This window comes from Coloeus monedula, assembly GCF_965178545.1.
Source record: "Coloeus monedula genome assembly, chromosome: 29".
NCBI lineage: Eukaryota > Metazoa > Chordata > Aves > Passeriformes > Corvidae > Coloeus > Coloeus monedula.
The window spans coordinates 1,005,700-1,026,586 of record NC_138809.1 but is presented as its reverse complement, the minus strand read 5'-3'; the positions used below and the strand labels follow the sequence as shown (position 1 = coordinate 1,026,586).

General features: G+C 50.4%; 2 protein-coding genes across 5 annotated transcripts; both read left to right on the top strand.

The window, feature by feature from the left end:
* The first annotated feature begins 236 nt into the window (after positions 1-236).
* KHDC4 (KH domain containing 4, pre-mRNA splicing factor) lies at positions 237-13,328 on the top strand. 4 transcript variants are annotated; one of them, XR_014227156.1, is made up of 14 exons: positions 237-304; positions 383-623; positions 3,304-3,432; positions 3,808-3,887; positions 4,438-4,490; positions 5,897-6,060; positions 6,458-6,669; positions 7,176-7,236; positions 8,057-8,114; positions 8,231-8,484; positions 9,134-9,289; positions 10,288-10,372; positions 10,988-11,079; positions 12,064-12,121. XR_014227156.1 is itself a non-coding variant. In XM_082298923.1 (14 exons), the coding sequence occupies exons 1-14, from the start codon at positions 249-251 to the stop codon at positions 12,261-12,263; spliced, it is 1,863 nt and encodes a 620-aa protein (XP_082155049.1). In that variant the 5' UTR covers positions 237-248; the 3' UTR covers positions 12,264-13,328. The 4 variants fall into 4 exon arrangements, 3 of the variants coding, with proteins under 3 accessions (XP_082155049.1, XP_082155048.1, XP_082155050.1); XM_082298923.1 differs by having other exon boundaries at positions 3,310-3,432; positions 10,260-10,372; positions 12,064-13,328; XM_082298922.1 differs by having other exon boundaries at positions 10,260-10,372; positions 12,064-13,328.
* A 493-nt stretch (positions 13,329-13,821) lies between these two features.
* Positions 13,822-20,533, top strand: RIT1 (Ras like without CAAX 1). The gene is made up of 5 exons (XM_082298535.1): positions 13,822-13,963; positions 14,464-14,520; positions 16,115-16,188; positions 16,599-16,790; positions 17,940-20,533. Exons 1-5 carry the CDS (start codon positions 13,864-13,866, stop codon positions 18,168-18,170), a joined length of 654 nt encoding a protein of 217 aa, XP_082154661.1. The 5' UTR covers positions 13,822-13,863; the 3' UTR covers positions 18,171-20,533.
* Positions 20,534-20,887: the final 354 nt, after the last annotated feature.

The following is a 20,887-nucleotide window of genomic DNA, read 5'->3' as shown; positions in this document are numbered from 1 at the left end:
CATTTAGGCTTCATTTTGGGAAAACGGCATAATACTTGGGATAATACGCGTGGAAACAACAGAGGGGGATTGGACTCGATGACCTTTAGGGTCCTTTCCGAGCCCTTATCACCCCCTGCCCCCGCGGGGCCCGCTCCGTCTCCATGGCAGCGGCCGGAAGGGGCCGCGCCGTCCCCATGGCAACGGGCGGAAGCGGCGTCGCGCGGCGGGCGCGGGGCCGGAAGTGACGGCCGGGAGCCGTGTGGGCCATGTCGGCCATGTCGGCGGGCGGCGGAGCGCAGCGGGACGCGGGGGCCGCGGGCGGGTGAGGCGCGGCCGCGGCGGCTCGGGCGGCCTCGGCGCCCCGCGGGACAGCGCCTCACGCTCCCTCTGTCTTTTCCAGGCGCCGCAGCAAGTGGGATCAGCCCGGCCCGGCACCCAATTTCCTCCTCCCCGGCACGGCGCCGCTGCCCGGGCGCCCGTTTCCCGGCGGGGGCGGCGATGGCGGCGCCGCCGTGGCCGGGTCCGAGAGCTCCGCGGCGCCCTCGGGAGCGCTGGATGCGGCTGCGGCCGTGGCGGCGAAGATCAACGCGATGCTGATGGCCAAAGGGAAGCTGAAGCCGGCGCCCAGCACGGCGGACAAGGTGGGTGGGCGCGGGGGGTGTCACGGCTGGGTTCTGGGGACCTTGATTTGTCACCGGGCCGGGAAGCGATGAAATTGGGTGCGATAAAAGCAGATAGAAATCATTTTTAAAATCTTTTTCAGCATAATAGAAAGTAGTGGATGGCTGTGAGGTCAGTCCGCTGTAAGTGTTTAGCAAAGCCACCTGTAGGGAGGTGAAAAACTTTTTTCTCAGAGCCATAGAATATTCTGAGTTGTAAGGGACCCAGGAGGATCATCGAGTCCAACTCTTAAAGTGTTTTTCCTGAAGTGTTTTCCAGATAGCAGAGCTGATGGAAAAACTGCTGTGTGAAACAGCCCCTTTAAAATATGAGACCAAATTATTTTCATGCCTGAAGAAGTTACCAATAGGAGCTTTATGTCCAAGTCTAAACAGCTTGTTCGGCCTTTGCTGAACCCTGCCCTGTGCCTGGTTGACCCTGATGAGCTCAGGCAGTTGGACTGGATGGTCCCTTGTGTGTTCCTCTTAAATAGTCTCTGAGTTTTCTATTCTAAAGCAAGTGTAACTTAAAGCTGCTTTTCCAGTTCCAGTCCCAGGCTTGTCTTACTCCTTAGCCTGTGCTAGAGCCAAGTTTAGAAGCTGTTTCAAGTTTCATGGAATCACAGGGTGGTTTGGGTTGGAAGGGACTTTAGAGCACATCTCATCCCACTCCCTGCCATGGGCAGGGACACCTCCCACTGTCCCAGGCTGCTCCAAGCCCCAACGTCCATCCTGGCCTTGGACACTTCCAGGGATCCAGGGGCAGCACAGCTGCTCTGGGCACCCTGTGCCAGGGCCTGCCCACCCTCCCAGGGAACAATTCCTTCCCAGTATCCCGTCTAACTCTGCCCTCTGGCATTTTAAAATCGTTGCCCTTTGTCCTGTCACAACCTGCCCGTGTAAAAAAATCCCTCTCTCTACTTTTTCTAAACCCCCTTCAGGCCCTGGAAGGGGCTCTGAGCTCTCCCTGGAGCCTTCTCTTCTCCAGGTGAACTCCCCCAGCTTTCCCAGCCTGGCTCCAGAGCAGCTCCAGCCCTCAGAGCATCTCCGTGGCCTCTTCTGGACTCCCTCCCTTCCATTTTTGAGGACCCCAGTTTCCATCCAAACTTGTTGAAACAGAAAATTAGCGAGGAGAGTGGCTTTTATGGTGTTGTATCTCCTTTTTCACACCGTGCCAGTCCGGGGCTTTGCCTTGTGAGGCTGCATCCAAAGGAGTGCTCATTTTGCCACTGTATTTACTTAAAGATAAAAAAGAGTGGGAAATTGTCACGAATTCTCCTTAATTGCTTCCCTGTCACTTCTGGGGCTGAAACCACCACTGCAGCCTTTTCCCTGTGTGAGGTTTAGCAGCAGGTGGTTCTTGGAGTGTTGCTGTCAGGAATCCCACATGGAAATGATGGGATTTGCCTGTCAGTGCTTAACAATCCACCCGGAATGGGTGGAATTCCCAGCGTTAAGGACACATGGACTGGTTTCAGGGAGCCTCCATAGTCGTAGCCCATGGAAGTAAAATCCATTTGCTGACTGGCACTTTGAGACATCCAAAAATTGGCAGATGCTGGTGCTGTCTCATTCTCCCAGCTCTGTTTTTGTCACAAGCTCCGGTGGCACTCTGGCATCCTGTGACAAATTGTTTTGCTCTGGGAACCATTAACCAAGTAATTAATGTGCATTTGGGGTGCCAATTTTTATTGCACAGGTTTTTTTATATTTTAATATAGTAACAAGTATATATAACATGCATATAGTTCTTCCATTGCATATGTTGCTTTTCTAGAACATGCTCAGTGATGGCATTTCTGCAGTGATTAACGCTGATGACCTTTCAGGTTGTGAGGGAATGGAAATTAAGGAGCTGCAGGTTAATGAATGTACTTTTTTTTTTTTAAGTGTGGAAAGAGTGGAGCAGTTTAATGTCAGAACAGGGCCCTGTGCTGGAGTCCCTCTGTAGATGCCTTGTGGCTCTCATACAAGTGCTTCAAGTGCTATTTGTGAGAGTGGATGGGTGGTACTGGAAGGTTATCTTTTTTTATAGAGTCTTGGTTTACCTTTATGTCCCCAAAATTAATTTTGCAATTTTTAGAACGCTGTACCAACTATGTACATTGAAAAGGTCTATGTGGTAACCACTGTAGCTTCTGAATCTGTGACTGTAGATTTTTATTTCTTAGCCTGACACAAACTATTACACCTCTGTCTTAAAAAAGAGGTTGGGGGAAGTGTAGTGTGGATGAGTTCAGATCCTGAACAGAAATTCTCAATTCTGTCTCTGTAAAGCCTGTTGAGAGAAGCAGAAGCTACAAACATGTTTCACTGGTCTCTCAGATTTCTGTCAGAGCTGCCAATTCAAGTGTAAAATGCTTTGGTTTCTGCTCAGCTCAGTTCTACGTAATTTCCAGAACAGAACCATGAATTATTCTATTAACATGTGCTGAAGAGGAAGCTGGTGTGTTTATCTGGGCTCGGGGTTGTGAGGAGGCAGATTAAGTAGTAGGTACAATGAGTACAATGAGCTTTCCACTAATCTCTGTAAAGATTTTGCCTTCAACAACTGAAAGGAGTGAACGAGAAGCACGTTCACCCCTCGAGCTCTGGGCTCAGTTTGTTTTCCTTGCATCACTGCTTTCCACCCACTGGTCTTCTGCAACGGTTCTCGTTGAAGCTGCAGGCTCTGGGAAAAGGTCCAGCTACGAGTAAAAGCAAAGATGACCTTGTGGTGGCAGAGGTGGAGATCAACGACGTCCCCCTCACGTGCAGGAACCTGCTGACCAGGGGCCAGACCCAGGACGAGGTACATCCCACACCCACAGCAGCTTTGTTGGCCTTGGGAGCTCTGAGGTTACATAACACCTTACCTCTGTATCTGCAGGGTTAACTGAGGAGATAAGGTTAACTTGTAAGGTTAAAAGAACTTGCAGTGAACTCTACTCAGTGGCTGTTTCCTTCTAGAAAACTCGTTGTGTTTTCTAAAAGTGGTTATTTAGTAGTTCATTGGTTTTTTCAGTAAATTGTTGTATGATGAGTTCAGAGCCAGCATCCGTCTCTTAGCACTTTATTAACAGTTTCTGGGTATTTTATACAACAACATTGTTTAGCCTTTGGTATTCTGTGTGTGCCCTGGTTGTTATTGTCAGGTGTGTCACTGGGCTTTGTACATTTTTTGCAGATCAGTCGCCTGAGTGGAGCAGCTGTCTCGACTCGAGGGAGGTTCATGACTGCAGAAGAGAAAGCCAAAGTGGGACCTGGGTTTGTATTTCTTTTTTTGGAGGTTCTCCTTCTTTTCTCCTCAAGTGACAAAGTGCTGGGGTTCCTGTTTGGTTGGTTCTCTATGAGCAGTGTCACCAATAAATTTGCCATTCTGATGGTGCTGACTGCCTAATCCTGGTGGGGTGAAATAACAACCACACCAACCATCACCCTGACAGATCACACTGTGCTGAACTCCTCCCCACAGAACACTGCAACTTCCCAAATACAAATTTCTTGCTGCTTTTAGTTAGTGAACCATTTATGTGGACAAGCTAATTAAAGTTTTCAGGGGTGTAACTTTTATGAGTCGTCATCATCAACTCCTGAATCATATTTTCAGTGCAGAGCTTTTCTGCCTGAGCACTGTGGTACTTGAGGAATTTGTATTCTGTTATCTGGAGGGCATTTCAGATTTTTATGGAAGACTTTCTGTGTGTAATGACTGTAATACAATATACTAATAATAGTAATAATATGACTCTAATATGGGTCCATTATTATTGTGTTGTCTGTGGGTTTAATTGAATATTTGACTTTTTCTTTCCAGAGATCGTCCTTTGTATCTTCATGTTCAGGGTCAGACACGGGAGCTGGTTGACAGTGAGTACAAAACATTCTGCTTTTCCTCTCTGTGTTTGTGATAAGGGTTTGAGTGGCTTTGTTGGATTTGTGTTATAAACATCTTGGTGGTGAAAACAGGCTCCATTCAAACATTGATACCAAGATCTCTGCTCAGACATCCCTAAGGGGCCATGTACTGCATTCATCAGGAAACCAAAACTTTGGATAGACTACAAGGAAGGTGGGGGGAGTGGGCAGGGTTCCTGGGCAGGTACAGCTCTTATCTCACTGATAACACACCGAGATCCCATGGAATAGGTGTGTGACAGGGAGACCTAAGAGAAGGGACCACAGAGGGTCAGATCTGGTGCCACCTCCCTGCAAAGGCAGGGCCATCCCAGAGCACAGGGCACAGGATTGTGGCCAGATGGGTCTGGGATGTCCCCAGGGAGGAGACTCCACACGCTCTGGGCTCTGCTCAGGGCTGGGCACTGCCCAGGGCAGCACTTCTGCCTCCTGGGCAGGGCAATTGCCGGGCTCAGGCCCTGCCCGGTGCTCTGGTGCCGCTGCCGGGCCCCGGAGCAGAGCCCGGGCCCTGCCCTGAGCCCTCCCTGCAGCCAGGGACAGCCAGGGCTGAGGGCCCCTCTCAGCTGGGGCTCCTCTCGAGGCTGAGCAGCCCCGGCTCCCTCAGCCTGTGCTGGGCACGGATCTCTCCAGGCCCTTCAGCATCTTTGTTACCCTCCGGGAGCTCCGTGTCCCTGCTGTGCTGAGGATCCAGAGCTGGACACAGCACTCCAGAGGTGCCTCCCAGGGCTGGGCAGAGGGGCAGGATCCCTCCCTGACCTGCTGGGAAGGCTCTTCCTCATCCTTCCCAGGACCCCACTGGCCCCTGGTCCCCAGGGCTGGCTCAGGGACAGCTTGGTGACACTCCCAGGTCACCCCCAGCCTGTGCTGGTGCCTGGGGTTGTTCCTTCCTGGTTCAGGACCCTGCCCTTGCCTTAAAACATTGACCCAAACTTTACCAGGGGGAAATGGAGAAGGAATTCTGATACTTCACAGAATACCTGAGCTGGAAGGCACCCACAGGATCATCCAGTCCAACTCCTGATTCTGCACAGACACCCCATGAATCCCACCCTGTGCATCCCTGAGAGCGTTGTCCAAACGCTCCTGGAGCTCTGGCAGCCTCGTGCCCGTTCTTGGGGAGCCTGGGCAGTGCCCAGCACCCTCTGGGGGAAGAACCTTTCCCTGATCTCCAGCCTAAACCTCCCCTGGCCCAGCTCCAGCTGCTCCCTGGGGGTGGCTTGTTGCCATCCTTTGTGATCCCATACCAGGGTGCTAATCCTGGGCCTTCTGTCACAGAATATGGAAAGTAGCCCTGTCATGTCAGAATTTGGTTACTCTGGGCAGCTGAATAAGGATGAATTTCATATTCTCTCAACCAGGAGCTGTTAACAGAATCAAAGAGATAATTACCAACGGAGTGGTGAAAGCAGCCACGGGCTCCAGCCCGACGTTCAACGGAGCCACAGTCACTGTCTATCACCAGCCAGCCCCTATCACTCAGATAACTCCAGCTGTTGGCCAAAAACCTCCATTCCAGTCAGGGGTGAGTGCATCCATCAATGTGGATTTCACTGAATATCACTGCTTACAAGATTTACCTTTTACACAGCAGACATGTCACATGCTGTTTATTAAAAAAAAAATAACAAACCCACAACACAAAAGATGAAAAATCACCCCAAAAAAATCCCCCCCGACCTTGTGTTGTGAAAACTGGAGGACTAACAAGACTGAGTCTGGAGAGTGAGACTCAGGTGACAGTGGCCTCCTAAAAGAAAAGGGATGGAGAGAGCAGTCCTACTTCCAGAAGAGCACAGGGCTCACTGTGCCATCTGACACTGAACCCTTCTGTCTGTCACAGCAATGGGATTTGTGCCCTCAGTGAAACGAACATCCTATTTCTTAGAGTGAAATATTAAGCTTTTGCTGTTCCTTTACAGATGCATTATGTCCAGGACAAGTTATTTGTTGGGCTGGAACATGCTGTTCCCACATTTAACGTCAAAGAGAAGGTGGAAGGGCCTGGCTGCTCCTACTTGCAGCACATTCAGATTGAAACTGGTGCCAAAGTCTTTCTTCGAGGGAAAGGCTCAGGTTGCATAGAACCAGCATCAGGCAGAGAAGCCTTTGAACCCATGTACATCTACATCAGGTATGGGGGAGTTCCTAAAAACCATAAAAAATCCCAGTGGCCAGTCAGGAGTGTTGTTTAATGTTTAATCACTGTGGGGAGTTCTTAATTCTGACTGACTTAATGTAAATGAAATAGGTGTTGAACCTGGCTGGACTTAAACAGAGGTGTCTCTGAAGTGATAAGGATGTAACCATATGGTGATAGGGTGGAGTCACAGAATCCCAGAAGGATTTGGGTTGAAAGGCACCTTAAAGCCCATCTCATCCCACCCTCTGCCATGGGCAGGGACACCTCCCACTGTCCCAGGCTGCTCCAAGCCCCAATGTGTCCAGCCTGACCTTGGACACTGCCAGGGATCCAGGGGCAGCCACAGCTTCTCTGGGCACCCTTTGCCAGGGCCTCCCCACCCTTACAGGGAGGAATTTCTTCCTTAAAGGATAATTCTGACAGCAGGATCGCTGAAGGAACTCCCAAATTGGACAGAAAAGTTTGTTCTTACGAGGTTTTTTTGTGTATGTTTTCAGTCACCCAAAGCCAGAAGGTTTGGCAGCTGCTAAAAAGCTGTGTGAGAACCTATTGCAAACCGTGAGTAGCTCTTACAAATACGAGATTTCAGAGCCTCTTGTAGCTTTGGGGTGTGCTTGGCTGAAGAATTTTTAATGCTTTCAGCAAAGCTGTCCATGTGTCTGACTTGCTCACAGGTTTTTTCTTTCAAGGGTTCCTGTCTAATTCTTGTACAGGGAATAAACTTTTCTCAGGAAGGAGCTGAGAGTACAGGAATTTTTCTGGGGGAAAAATGCAAATGCTTCCTGAGCAGCACTGGGGGTGAGGACAAGGGAATGTCTGACTGCAAACATTAAAGAATCCTGGTTTTTTGCTTATTGCTCCAGCTTCCCTTGCTTTAGCTTTACATGATGTCCAAAGCTGCACTGTTGGCTTTAGGAAAGATAAAGTGACTGGTGTACCAAAAAGTTCTAGAAAATCTCTCACATGTACACAGAGAAACTTCAATTTCTCTCAGCTTCTCTTACAGGAATGACAATAATGTCCTGGAGTCTTTCCGTTAATACAATAATAAGATAATGGAGTATGGGCTACTAAAGTCTCTTTTGAAAAATATTTGGAAGCTTTTTTATTCTCTGAATCTCTGTAGTGGTAATAAATTTGTGGTAATAAATCTTTTCCTGTGAAAGATTATCCCATAATTTACACAAATCTGCCCCGGAGGCCAGTAGGATGAGGGGGATGTTTATAGGGGTTTTGGTGGGTGGATTGTTTGGGTTGTTGCTGTCCTTGTGCACTGTGTGTTCTGTAATCAGCATTCCCTCACGTGATTATGGGGAATTACATCAAGGTTGATTTTGTAAATACATTTTTATTGTCTAATCTTTGAAATTCTTCGTAGGTTCATGCCGAGTACTCCCGATTTGTGAACCAGATAACCACTGCAGTTCCCTTGGCAGGTAAATATCACCAATAACTCGGCCTCGAGAGTCCAGCTTCTTTTACATTTGGAATTAAACTGGATCTTTTGGTGACTGTGCCAGAACTAAGATGATTTTTCCCCGTCTCTCCCCAGGCTTCACACAGCCGGCCACAATCAACAGCGTCCCTTCCCAGCCCTCCTATTACCCTTCCAACGGGTACCAGTCTGGTTATCCTGTGGTTCCCCCTCCTCAGCAGCCTGTCCAGCCTCCCTATGGGGTACCAGGGATAGTCCCCCCTGCAGTGCCCTTGGCTCCTGGAGTCCTCCCCACGCTGCCCACGGCAGTGCCACCCGTGCCCACGCAGTACCCGATACCTCAAGTCCAGCCTCCAGCCAGCACTGGCCAGGTACTGCCCCGGCGTCACTCCTTGCTATGTAGTTGGCAAATTAACCAGCAAGAAAAGACTTTTATAGTTCCAGATGGTGAATTCTTCTTTAGGGCTTTTTTTTTTCTTTTTTTTTGCTGTGTTTGTGTGTTTGTTTGGGGTTTTTTGTTGGTTTGCTTGGTGTGGTTTTGTTTTTGTGTTTTGCGTATATTATTTTTGGTTTGGGATTTTTTTGGGGGGGGGGGTTTGGGTGTGTTTGTTGGGGTTTTTTTTGGTTTGGTTTTTTTGCTATTGTTTAGCTGCTCCTTCCTTCTGAGCAACTAAATTGTCATGTGGCTGCTTCCTACTGCACTTTTCATACTCCCTGTTAACAGCAAGGACATTTTCAGGGGGTGGGGGCTCTTTTCTGGGGAGCATCATCACAGGCTGTGGTGCCCCTATGTAGGTGCATGAGTTTGAGTTACAGATGGGGATTAGTTTGAGGTGGGAGCATTCTCTAAATGAAATACTTGTTTTACCTCTTCAGTTGTGAATTTTCCTCTAAGTTCTCTTATAATCTAGAGAAACCAGTTGTGTGTTCTGCTCCTTTGTATGAAACGGCATGAAATGAATGCTTTACAAGCACATTATCCAATTCTCTTGTGTTTTCTCTCTGACTTGTGCATGGCAGAGTCCACTGAGCGCTCCTTTCCTTCCTGCTGCCCCAGTAAAAACCACCATGCCAGCTGGTACACAGCCACAAGTCCAACAGCATCCCCAGGGCCAAAAGAGACGCTTCACCGAGGAACTGCCTGATGAGAGAGAGTCAGGACTGCTGGGATACCAGGTGGAATAAAATCAGCAATTTTACTTCCCTCACCGAGGCAGAGCGGGGTTGGCGAGAGGCTGTTGTTAGCCCAGGTTGTTGGAGCAGTTGTGCAGGGCCTTGGGCAGAGGGCAGTGCTTGTTCCAAAGCACAGGGCCCACGCTTTGGTGACTGTGAGTGGATGCACTGCTCTAAAGCTGTGGCTGAACTCATTCCAGCTGCTTTCCAAGCCCCCAGTCCTTCCCAAAGACAAGTGGTGCATCCAGGTCACAGACATGACAAGAGCGTGGGACTGCTTGACTTAAGGGGAGATTATTTGGGGATTTATTGGAATTTTTGGGGGTTTTAGGTAGGCTTTTTGAGGGAGGGAAATGTAATAACTTCCAGATTTTCCCATTTACCTTGCAGGTTGCACTTGAGAGGATTTCAAGAAGCCTAGTTTAAAAGCTTAATTTATTTGTTTTTTAGATAGTCAGATGATTTTAAGAAAAATAATTTTGAGTTCTTCAGGTTTGCATGTGAGCAGAGGGACTGTCTGTAAATGCTTCTGTGATGCTACACCCCTGCCACAGGCAGAACCCTTAATAAAAGCTTTGCCTCGAGGCAATAAGGAACTGCCATGTGTTAGAGCTAATATTAGAATCTCGAGCAGATTCCTGTGGCATGAGGTCTGCTCAGTGTTCAGAATTAGATGGCTGAGGAGGTAATAGGTGATCCATGAAGGGACCAGCTCTCTTTAGTGTCCTGAACTACTGACAAGGTGGAGTAGGTGGTGAGGAGTCTTCCAGAGTGGTGCTCAGGCATGTTTCTTACCACGCTGCCCTCAGTATTTTTAGGAGAAAGCATTTTGTGTAACAGTGGTGATTAGAGGTTCCTCCTGCTAGTTGGCCATATGCTCTGAAAGGTTGGGTTTCCTAACAGTATCATTAAGGAGCTGTAGCTTTTGTTGTAGTTGTAGATTTGCTAATGCCGTGTGTTTTTCTGCTCATAGCATGGACCCATTCATATGACTAATTTAGGTACAGGCTTCTCCAGTCAGAGTGAAATCGAGGGAGCCGCGGCGAAGCCAGCAAGTTCCTCAGGAAAGGAGAGAGAGAGGGACAGGTGAGTGAGGAAATCATGGCCAGGGCTCTCCTGGTTCTCATGCAAAGCTTATTTCAGAGATGGGTTTCATGTTCTCGTCTGTGACTTGGGGATTGTTTGGTTGTCGTGGGTTGTTTTATATTTTGGGTTGGGTTTTTTAAGGAGAAGGGATGCAAGGGTTACCTTTTCATGCTACAGAATGAAAATAGCTTCATTTCCACTCCTCAAGTCTTACTTTGTCTGGGTCTGGTATTCTGCCACTGTCACACGTTACATTGTACTGGCCCCAGCACAGACCCTGGAGAGCCACCACTTGTTACTGGTTTCATCTTGGACACTGAGCCATTGACTGGACATCCATGGACACTGCCATCCAGCCAGTTTCTTACCCCTCTAATAGCCCATCCATCCAATCCCTTCCTGTCCCATTTGGAAGTAAGAATGTTGGGAGGGGACAGGCCTTGTAGAGCTCTGGGCGGGGGCCATCATTCACTGCAGTCCACCAGTACAGTCGCTGGATGAGTCAGGGAATTTAAAGCTGAACTCCTCAGGCCAAGGGCTGAGTTAGGAATTTGGTTTTTATTACCTTTGACTCTCAGCTTGGTTTAAAAAAGAAAAAAATATTGCTTTGAACAGGCAGTTGATGCCTCCGCCAGCTTTTCCTGTCACTGGAATGAAAGCGGAATCGGAAGAAAGAAAAGGTGCGGGGTCTTTACCAGGCAGCCATGGTGAGTGCAATGGGTCAAATGCCCTTGCAAGTCCAGTTTCCTTTCCCAAACACCCTTGTAAGTCCAGTTTCCTTTCCCAAATGAGCTGGTGCTGGTTTTAACACATGTCTAAACTGGTGATTTTTTTTGGCTGTTCTTGGTTGAAGTGCAAAGCAGGTGACATTGCACTGCTCTAAAAGCACTGATGCTTGCTGTGGTTATACACACAGGTAGCTTCTCAAAGCTTTAATAAATATCTATGAAATGAGGGGAGTTTAATTAAGTGAGGGACTAAAGACAGGGAGTTTTGACCCATCAGGCAGCACAGAATGTGGTGGGGTTGTTCTGTGGCACAGGTGAGGCTTTGCATTGTGAGCAGCTGCCTCAGAGGCACTGAGGAGCGTTGGGGGAGTTGTGCTCACGTGGGGATTTACACACATTTCTGGCAGCAGACAGCACAAATGCTGTCAGGATTTCATCTTTCCTAGGGCTGTCACTCAGCAAGGGTTTGAACTTGGTCAGACGTGCAGTTGTTTAAGTCTGCAGGCAGTTCAGTGCTTTCAGCTCTGCAGGGACATCACCCAGCCTGTTTAACCTTAGTTCTTCTGCAGTCTTGCTCCCAGACATTGCTCTCCTGTTAGCTTCCTTTTGAACAAAATTTCTGCTTTTCTTTACGTGTTGATCTCTTTAACGGTGAAATTGCCCTCGCTGAGAGCCATTTGCTAACTTTACCTTTTCTGTGTGTTTCTTTCTTGTTTCTCTGTTCTCTTACATGGTTCTGATGGATCACATGGCTGTTGCTGGTGCTGTTTCGTGTGGCCTTCGACCTTGGATGACCATTGGCCTTGTGACCTCAAAATGGTGTCCAACTAACAATTTACAATTAACATCTTTTTTTTTATTATTATTAACTCGTTTTGGGGCACTTTATCTCTTTTTTGTTTGTTTTGTTTTTATTTTTCCTTCTTGGGGGCTGGGGGGGCTTGTTTTGTTTTCCCCTCCTAGATCATCAAACCAAGAAGATGAAAACTGCAGAGAAGGGCTTTGGATTAGTGGCCTATGCTGGAGATTCATCAGATGAAGAGGAGGAACATGGTGCCCATAAAAACGCAAGTACTTTTTCACAGGGCTGGAGTTTGGGGTACCAGTACCCGTCCTCACAACAGCGAGCAAAACAACAGATGCCATTCTGGATGGCACCATAAAAACTGCAGAAGAGTTTTCATTCATCTGGTTTTTCCCCTCTAGCAATAATGCATGTATATTCCAGAACGAACTTGGCACAGACGTGTTGTTTTTACATTTGCAGAAGCCAATTGGAACCCTTGGAAGGGCTCCATTGTTTTTAAAATCCTTATTTCGTCAGTGTATTTGTCAATTTTAAAAAGGAGTATTTGGAATAGCATCCTGACAGGGCTAGTCCCTTGTGCAAGGGAGATGTGCTGTAAAGAGGAACCAGGGAAGCCTCTTGGGCCACATTTTCTGTTTTTCTGAGATAATTTAAAGGGAAGAGTCAGTGCCACTGACTCCATTCTGCATTTGCATTTTATGGAGTGCTCCTGCTGTCAGCCCCAGTGAGCTGCTGGTGACTCAGCCTCAGTTTTGGACTTTGACCAGAGGGAAGGAACATCCAGGAGTCATGAAAAACTTGAGCATCGCATTTTGAAAACTCTTTGTTTTTATTTCAAACATCTCTTGTAACTCGGCTTAGTTTTATTTTGAAATGTGGTTTTACCAATCCCACAAGTTCTCAGTCTAGCCACATGTTGGGGTAGGGGGATGCTCAGGTTTTTGGATAGGTCCACCTTGCCCCAGGTGGACTCAGCACTTGTAGCCTTGGTACTGAACCGTTTCCAGTCACCCCGGAATGCGCTCCCACCCAGGAGGAATTCCTTTTCCCTCATTCTCTGGGTTCCACCAGAGCCAGCACGTTCCACGGTGGTTTCCCAAAGGGCAGCAGTTGGGTCCAGCAGCTCCTGCTTCCTGCGCAGAACCTGGGAATGAGTTTTTGGACTGTTGTTTTTGGACTGTTTTGGACATGAACTGCACCGGGGGCTGAGTGCAGACAGAACTGTGGCATGGAGCAGTGGCACAGGAACTGCTCCCAGGCACGGGGCAGCTTTTGGGACAGGAGCTGTGGGTTTAAGAAGGGGCTGTGTCGCTGCTGCAGCCCAGACAGCCGGGATGGCTCATCTATACAAACCTCGGCTTTCCGATGTGTTGTAAATAATTAGAACCATACTTTCATTATAAATAAATGTATAAATATTCTGCTTCCTGCTGCTGCTGTGGGTGAGGTTTGGAGACAGAGCCCCTGATAGGAGGGGCCGGGGGAGCCCCGGGGCCAGGGAGCTGAGGGGAAGTCCCGGGACTGGTGGAGCCCTTGGGGACGGGAGGGGGTCTGGTGATCTGGAGGGGGGGTCGGGCTGGAGAAGCCCCTCGGGGAAGTCCCGGAGCTGCGGGAGCCGCCGGGCGGGGAGGGGGACCCGGGATGGAGAGGGGGTCTGGGCTTGTGGGGAAACCCTGGGTGTTTGGGATGGGGGGATGGAGGAGGCAGTCGCAGGCTGAGGGGGGGTCCGAGAGCTGACAGCAGCCCCGAGATCCGGGAGTCGCGGGGCTGAGGGGACGCGGGGCCGGGGGTGCCCGGGCGGGCGCGGGCAGGGCCGTGTCCCCGCCGAGCCGCCGTCGGGCCCCGCCCGCTGCGCGCCCAGGCCGGGGCGGGCCCGGGCGGGCGCTGTGGCGGAGGAGCCGCCGCCATTTCGGTGTCGCTGGGAGCGGGGCCGGGGCAGCGGCGAGGGAGCGGCGATGGATCCCGGAGCCCGCCCGGGCGGCGGCGGCGGCGCCCCGGGGCAGTCCCGAGAGTACAAACTGGTGATGCTGGGCGCGGGCGGCGTCGGCAAGAGCGGTGAGTGCGGAGCTGCGGCCGCCACCCGCCCCGGGACCCGCCGTGCGCCGCGGGGGCAGGGCCGGGGGACTCGGCCCGAGGAGCTCGGCTGGGCAGCGGCCGGGGGGGAGCCGCGTTCCCTGAGTAAACCCCCGTTTTGGGCGCGGTGCCGCCCCTCCCGAGGTATCCCGACCCTCCCGGGGTGCCCTCGCTGGGGTGTCCCGGCCCCTCTCGGGATATCACGGTTCCTCCCGAGGTGGCCCGGCCCATCCCGGGGTGTCCCCGCCGCGGTGTCCGGACCCCTCCCGGGATGTCCCGGTCATCGCTTTCCGCCTCCGGCCGCGTCCCTGGGGCTCGTCCCAGCGGAGGACACGGGCGGAGCATCCCTGGGCCGACTGCAGCTCCCGCGCTCGGCCCGGGCCGTGCCCGGGTTTGGTTTTGCGCCGTGGCTGTGGGGTAACGGTGGGATCAGGGGAGCTGTGAGCTGAGCTGCTCACTTGTTCCCTGATTTCTGCTTTCAGCCATGACCATGCAGTTCATCAGTCACCGGTTCCCAGAGGATCATGATCCCACCATTGGTGAGGAAAATCTCTTCTCTTTTCTGTTCGTTCATTCCCTTGGTAGGTCGAGCTGTTACGGCCCATTGCTTTAAGGTATTCAATTCAAAGATACCTGTAAATCTGGCTGTAGATTGATCTTTGATCACTCATCAGGAAGAGCCTTCCCAGCAGGTCAGGGAGGGATCCTGCCCCTCTGCCCAGCCCTGGGAGGCACCTCTGGAGTGCTGTGTCCAGCTCTGGCTCCTCAGCACAGCAGGGACACGGAGCTCCCGGAGGGTGACAAAGATGCTGAAGGGCCTGGAGAGATCCGTGCCCAGCACAGGCTGAGGGAGCCGGGGCTGCTCAGCCTCGAGAGGAGCCCCAGCTGAGAGGGGCCCTCAGCCCTGGCTGTCCCTGGCTGCAGGGAGGGCTCAGGGCAGGGCCCGGGCTCTGCTCCGGGGCCCGGCAGCGGCACCAGAGCACCGGGCAGGGCCTGAGCCCGGCAATTGCCCTGCCCAGGAGGCAGAAGTGCTGCCCTGGGCAGTGCCCAGCCCTGAGCAGAGCCCAGAGCGGCTGTGGAGTCTCCTCCCTGGGGACATCCCAGACCCATCTGGCCACAATCCTGTGCCCTGTGCTCTGGGATGGCCCTGCAGCTGATCTGCTGTGGTCCCTTCCAACCTGAACCTCTCTGTGTTTCTGTGATTTGAAGAGTCCTAAGAGTGGGATGTGAATCCTGAGTTTCAGCTCTTCAGTCGTTTTCCAATCCATGTGTTCAGGGCATGCCCTGTCTCTGTGTGTTGGCAGACAGGGACTGAAACTGCTGCTAAGCCATTTTTAGTTGTCTGTTCACAAAATCCAGGCTCTGTGCTGTGCTCAGCTCTTTGCTGTTCACTTGTCAGGCCAAATTGTTTTCTGTGTTTGAGAAACTGGGAGGGATGAAAGTGCTCAACAACTCACTGTGGTGCTGTAGAACTTCGGCAGCATCTCTAGGAGAAACCTGAACCAACATTTACCCACTGGAAGGAAAAGTGGGGGGAAAAAAAGCCAAATTCTTGCTGAGAGTGGGTTCTTAAAGTGTGGGAGTGCTGAGTGAGAGGCACAAAATATTTGTGTATTTATATATTCATAAGCAGATTGGTTTTATATGGTCTTTATTATAAATATTTACATATGTAATATTTATATCTACATATATAATATTTAACATTTACATATATAATGTTTCATATATTTTATTGAGATGTATATTATAATGTCTTCTAAGAAGTCAGCAGTTGTTGGTGACCAGTTCTTCCCTTGAACTACAGATCTTTTCTGGCTTTGAGAAAAACCAAATGATATTCCTCTGTGTTTCCCACCAGGGTGACCAAAATGAATTTCTGGGCTGAAATTCATTCTGGTCACCAGAAATTCATTTTGGTCACCTTGGTGGAAAACACGATTTTTGCACGTGAAATGTTGAATCGCACCAGAACAATTAGAAATTTAACTTAATTTAAACAAAGCTCAGACTGAGGTAGTCCAGTGCTCCTGCTGGGGTGGGTGGTTCTAGTGTAGCACTGTCTTGGTGAGCTGGTGGCTGATGAGTGTTGTGCTTGTATCCCAATCTTTCTGATGTCCTGGGAATCCGCAGAGGATGCCTATAAAATCCGGATTCGCATCGATGATGAACCTGCCAACCTGGATATTTTGGACACAGCAGGACAGGTGTGTGAGTAATTACAAGTGAATGGAGAGCATGTGAAGCAGCCTGTAATGATCAGGTGTAGAGACAGAAATCCTGCCTCAGAGATGCCTCTCTTATTCCAAACTGGGGGGTTTGAGCTCTCTCACTTCTCATGAGCATCATGCTGATAGTGCCTGACTCGAACTGTGGCACTGCTTCCCCCACTGGTGAAACAGCAGCATCTGTGAGCTGGTAAATCACGTGTCAGTGGGGTTTCTGTGCCAAGGCAACCTCGGGGGCCATCCCAAACACACTCGTGGCTTGTGGGGCGGGGAGGTCGATGCCCAGGTGTTTGCACAGCCGGGTTTGGATCTCAGGTTGTGTCTCCCATCCTGAGAAAACCAGGAATTCTTTACACTGGTGGAACTAAAACGCCATTGTCTGCTTCTAGGCAGAGTTCACAGCCATGAGGGACCAGTACATGAGGGCTGGCGAGGGCTTCATCATCTGCTACTCCATCACGGACCGGCGCAGCTTCCACGAGGTGCGCGAGTTCAAGCAGCTCATTTACCGCGTGCGCCGCACCGACGACACCCCCGTGGTGCTGGTGGGCAACAAGTCCGACCTCACCCAGCTGCGCCAGGTAAAGGCCACAGGGAGCCCTCCCTCAGGAGCTGTTCCTGTTGGAAAATGCGATGAAACAAGAGGGTTTTGTCCCTTGCTTTGTTTCTTGTCATGTTGTCTCTCTGACGAGAGCAGTGCTGGTTTCACACGGAATGTGGTGAAAGCCGGCTGCCTGTAGCAAGCACAGAAATGAAGTGTTTAAGTTCAGCTGATCCTGGGCTTTGCTTTGTTTGTAATTCCTGATTTGCTGGTAGGTGTGAGGCTGGGCACGAGCTCAGAGCCCCCCTGAGCCCTGGGCTGAGCCCCCAGCGTGGGCAGCAGGAACGGGGGGATTCTGCCCCTGTGCCCTGCTCAGGTGAGCCCCCACCTGCAGAGCTGCCCCAGCCCTGGGGCCCAGCACAGGAAGGAGCTGGAGCTGCTGGAGTCAGCCCAGAGGAGGCTCCAGGATGAGCAGAGGGGTGGAGCAGCTCTGCTGGGAGGAAAGGCTGAGGGAGCTGGGAATGTTGAGCCTGGAGAAGAGAAGGCTTTGGGCTGACCTCATTGTGGCCTTCCAGGATCTGAAGGAGCTATAAGAAAGATGGAGAAAGTCTATTTCCAAGGGCCTGGAGTGCCAGGACAAGGGGGAATGGTTTCCCATTGCCAGAGGGCAGGAATAGATGGGATATTGGGAAGAAATTCCTCCCTATGAAGGTGGTGAGGCCCTGGCACAGGGTGCCCAGAGAATCTCTGTCTGCCCCATCCCTGGAGTGTTCAAAGCCAGGTTGGATGGGGTTTGGAGCAAGAAAGCTTTTAGAAAGGGTTTTCCTGGATCTGGTAAGTAGTGTGACAAACACAACAGCTTCTGGCAGGGAGAAAGAAACTTCCTTAACTCAACAAACTACCAGGGCTGAGGCTGCTTGTGTCAGACAGCTTGTAGGTTTAGGTCATAAAAAGGAATATTCTTTGAAGTTTGTTTTTTGTGAATGTCCAGAGAGTGTCTGGCATTGCCAGAGAAGTGATGAGTGAAAGCAGAACAGGTTTGTAGAGAAGCCTTTGGAGATGGGTGGAAACGACCTGCCCTGGGACTTGGAGTGTCCCTGCAGAGGAACATTGAGCACAACAGGGGATGGCAAAGGAATAAACTCACGGGGTTTGGCTTCCCTGACCAGGGTGTGCACTTGTTTCCCAGGTGTCCAAAGAGGAAGGCTCTGCTTTGGCACGGGAATTCAACTGCCCCTTCTTTGAGACGTCGGCCGCGTTCCGCTACTACATCGACGACGTGTTCCACGCGCTGGTGCGCGAGATCCGCAGGAAGGAGAAGGAGGCCGTGATGGCCATGGAGAAGAAATCCAAGCCCAAAAGCAGTGTCTGGAAAAGACTCAAGTCTCCCTTTCGGAGGAAGAAGGATTCGGTCACTTGAACAGAAAATTCCTCTGCAAAACAGGACAAAAGCTGTGACCTTTTGTGACCAAAGCAACTCAGTGACAACACTGACAGGATGTGTGACACCTGAGGGGACTTTGGGAGGGAATGCGTAACTCTGCCAGTTGTTTTTGTTTAGAATTATGTTCCCTTGATCCTGGATATTGACCTTCAGACCCAGTGACAGTTGTACTTTGTTTGTTGTCATTTTTTACTGGACCCGGCACGTGTTGGCCACAGAGGCCGATGGGTTCGTGGCCCTGCACTTCGGAGTGTTTGTTCTTGGTCACAGCGCCCTGGAAGCTGAACTGTGCCAACCATTGCTGGAGTTGCACCCAGCCTCGCTGAACCCATGTTGTTTGCACAAGAGGATTTTGCTGTTCTCCAGATCAACATCCCACAGAGTGAGAGGCTGAACAGGCGTTCACAAAGTGTCATGGCCTTGGAGGTCACTGAGCAGAGCTGGGCTGGACTTCTTGTGCCCTCATGGAATAGATTTCTTTCCAGGAAAATTGACGTGGAATACTGGTGCACAAATTCATCCAAGTGATCAGTTTGTCAGCAGTGCTGCAGGTGGGATGTAAACAAGCCAGAATCACAGAATCATTTAAATTGAGATCATCGAGTCCAGCCTGTGACCCAGCACCATCCTGTCACCCAGACCAGAGCATTCAGTGCCACCTCCAGTCCTTTGAACACCTCCAGGGACCGTGACTCCACTGCCTCCTGAGCAGCCCCTTCCAAATTCCCGTCACCCTTTGTCATGAAGGCAAACTGTGGTTCCTGTGGCAGCTGTGGCTTGGCAGCAGTGCATGGACATGTGGGCTGTTCCTGCTGCAGACAGCACTGAAGGTGCTGCCACAGCCCCTGGAGTGTGATGTGCTGGAGGAGCCACAGCTTGGAGCTCCCTGGCTCGTTAAAAATCCTGGTGGGAACGGGGCACTGGCTGAGCTAGTCAGCTTTGTGTCACCCTAAAGGAGCCAGCGACTTTGGGAAGTGGGAATCTCTGATAGTCATTCCCAGCTGTTCTGTGGGAACTGTTTTGCAGAGAAAGTGGCTGATCCTGAGGGTCTGGGCCCACAACTGACATTCCCTCATCCTGGTGGGGTTCTCCCAGTGCAGCCTGAGCATTGCTGGAGCAGGGGAGGGAAGCACAGGCCCAGCAGCTCCTCCCCTCCCTGATCTCACCTGTGCAGGTAACTGGGGCAGTTTCTGATGCTCACAACGAGCGATTTGCTTGTGAGGCAGATCCTCCACACCTGGAGGGACTCTGTGCCCTTGAGCTGATTGGTTTTACAGCAGTTTTGGGATCAGGTGCCTGGTGCTCCTGTGGATTTTGCTGTTTAACCATAGGACAAATCACAGCTGGGTAACTCAGATGTGGTTAAAAGCAGTTTTCTCTGAACCAAGTGCCTGGAATCCTTCGGTGGGAGAGTGAAAGAGTTGATTGGACTGAAGTGATCTTCCTGATCTCCACTCAGATCGGTGCTGTCAGTCTGTGCTGCACGGGACAGGGGCATCCAAACTGAGAACCCAGGTGTAAAAAGGATTAGTAAAGGAAGTGAGGATAAAAAAAAAATATGTAAAAAGCCTCCTTATTACCTAAGATAGGACTGGAAGTCCTGTGCCTGTTGGTTTTAAGAATATTTTCTTTGTGGAAGATTTAAACAAATGAGAATTGTGGCAGGGGCTACATTTTACATTTGCTCTGTGATGAGCTGGACATTTAAATTGGTTTCCATTTCTCGTCTCCTCCCAGTGCTACGCTGCTCTGGCAGCAATCACAGAATCAAAAAATTGCTTGGAAAAGGCTGAGGACACTTGAGATTGTTCAGAATTTCAGATTCTTTCCTGTTCCTGTGTGAGCGGCCGCGGGCATCTCTTCAGCGTTCTCATTGTTGGATTAAAAACTGCCTGAAACTCAGATAAAAACACCACCTGGCCAAAAACTGCAGGAAGAGGAGGAGGAATGAGCTCAGAAGTGGCTCTAAAGCATTTTTGGGCTCTGTCAGGTGTTTCAGAGCCGGGGCCTGACAGTGATGATGTATTTTCCAGTGCTTCTCCATCAGCTCTCAGAGCACAGCTGAAGGAGCCTGGCAGAGGTGCTGAACGCTGTACAGGACTATTTTCACCCCTAAATAACTGAATTCTGTGCCTTACCTGAGTCCTGCAATGCAGTTTAGGTGTTTACTAATGCCTTTGGTGAGCCTGTTGCTTCTAGAACTCGTAGAGCAGAACAGCAGCCAGCACTTTTTCTTTTGTACACAGTGTTATTCAAAGAGTTTTATTTTTTGTCATGTATAAATTTGTACACAGACTGATTGTTTTATTTGACACAATATATATAATTTTTAATACAAACTCTCTGCTTTGGATGTGTCGGTCTGTGGTGGGGTTGTTCAGCCTGAGAGTGCTGAAGGAGGACAGTTCATTGTGTGCTTGTAAATTTGGGATGTGCTTCCCGTGCTTGAAAAAAAAAGAGTTGGTTCATTGCATTTGAGTGGTGCAAAGGCTAAAAATTCTGTGAGTCTGGTGCTAAATTGTTGAAATATGAACATTTTCCATCCAGTTGTGTTGCTTTTCTCTGCAGGGTGAATTTCCAAGGGCAGGGGGAGCTGCCTGAGGTCACTGTCCAAGGCTTTTGCTGTGGCCCCTCCTGTTGGGTTTGGGAGGGTCAGAGAATCCCAAAGTGGTTTGGGTGGGAAGGGACTTAAA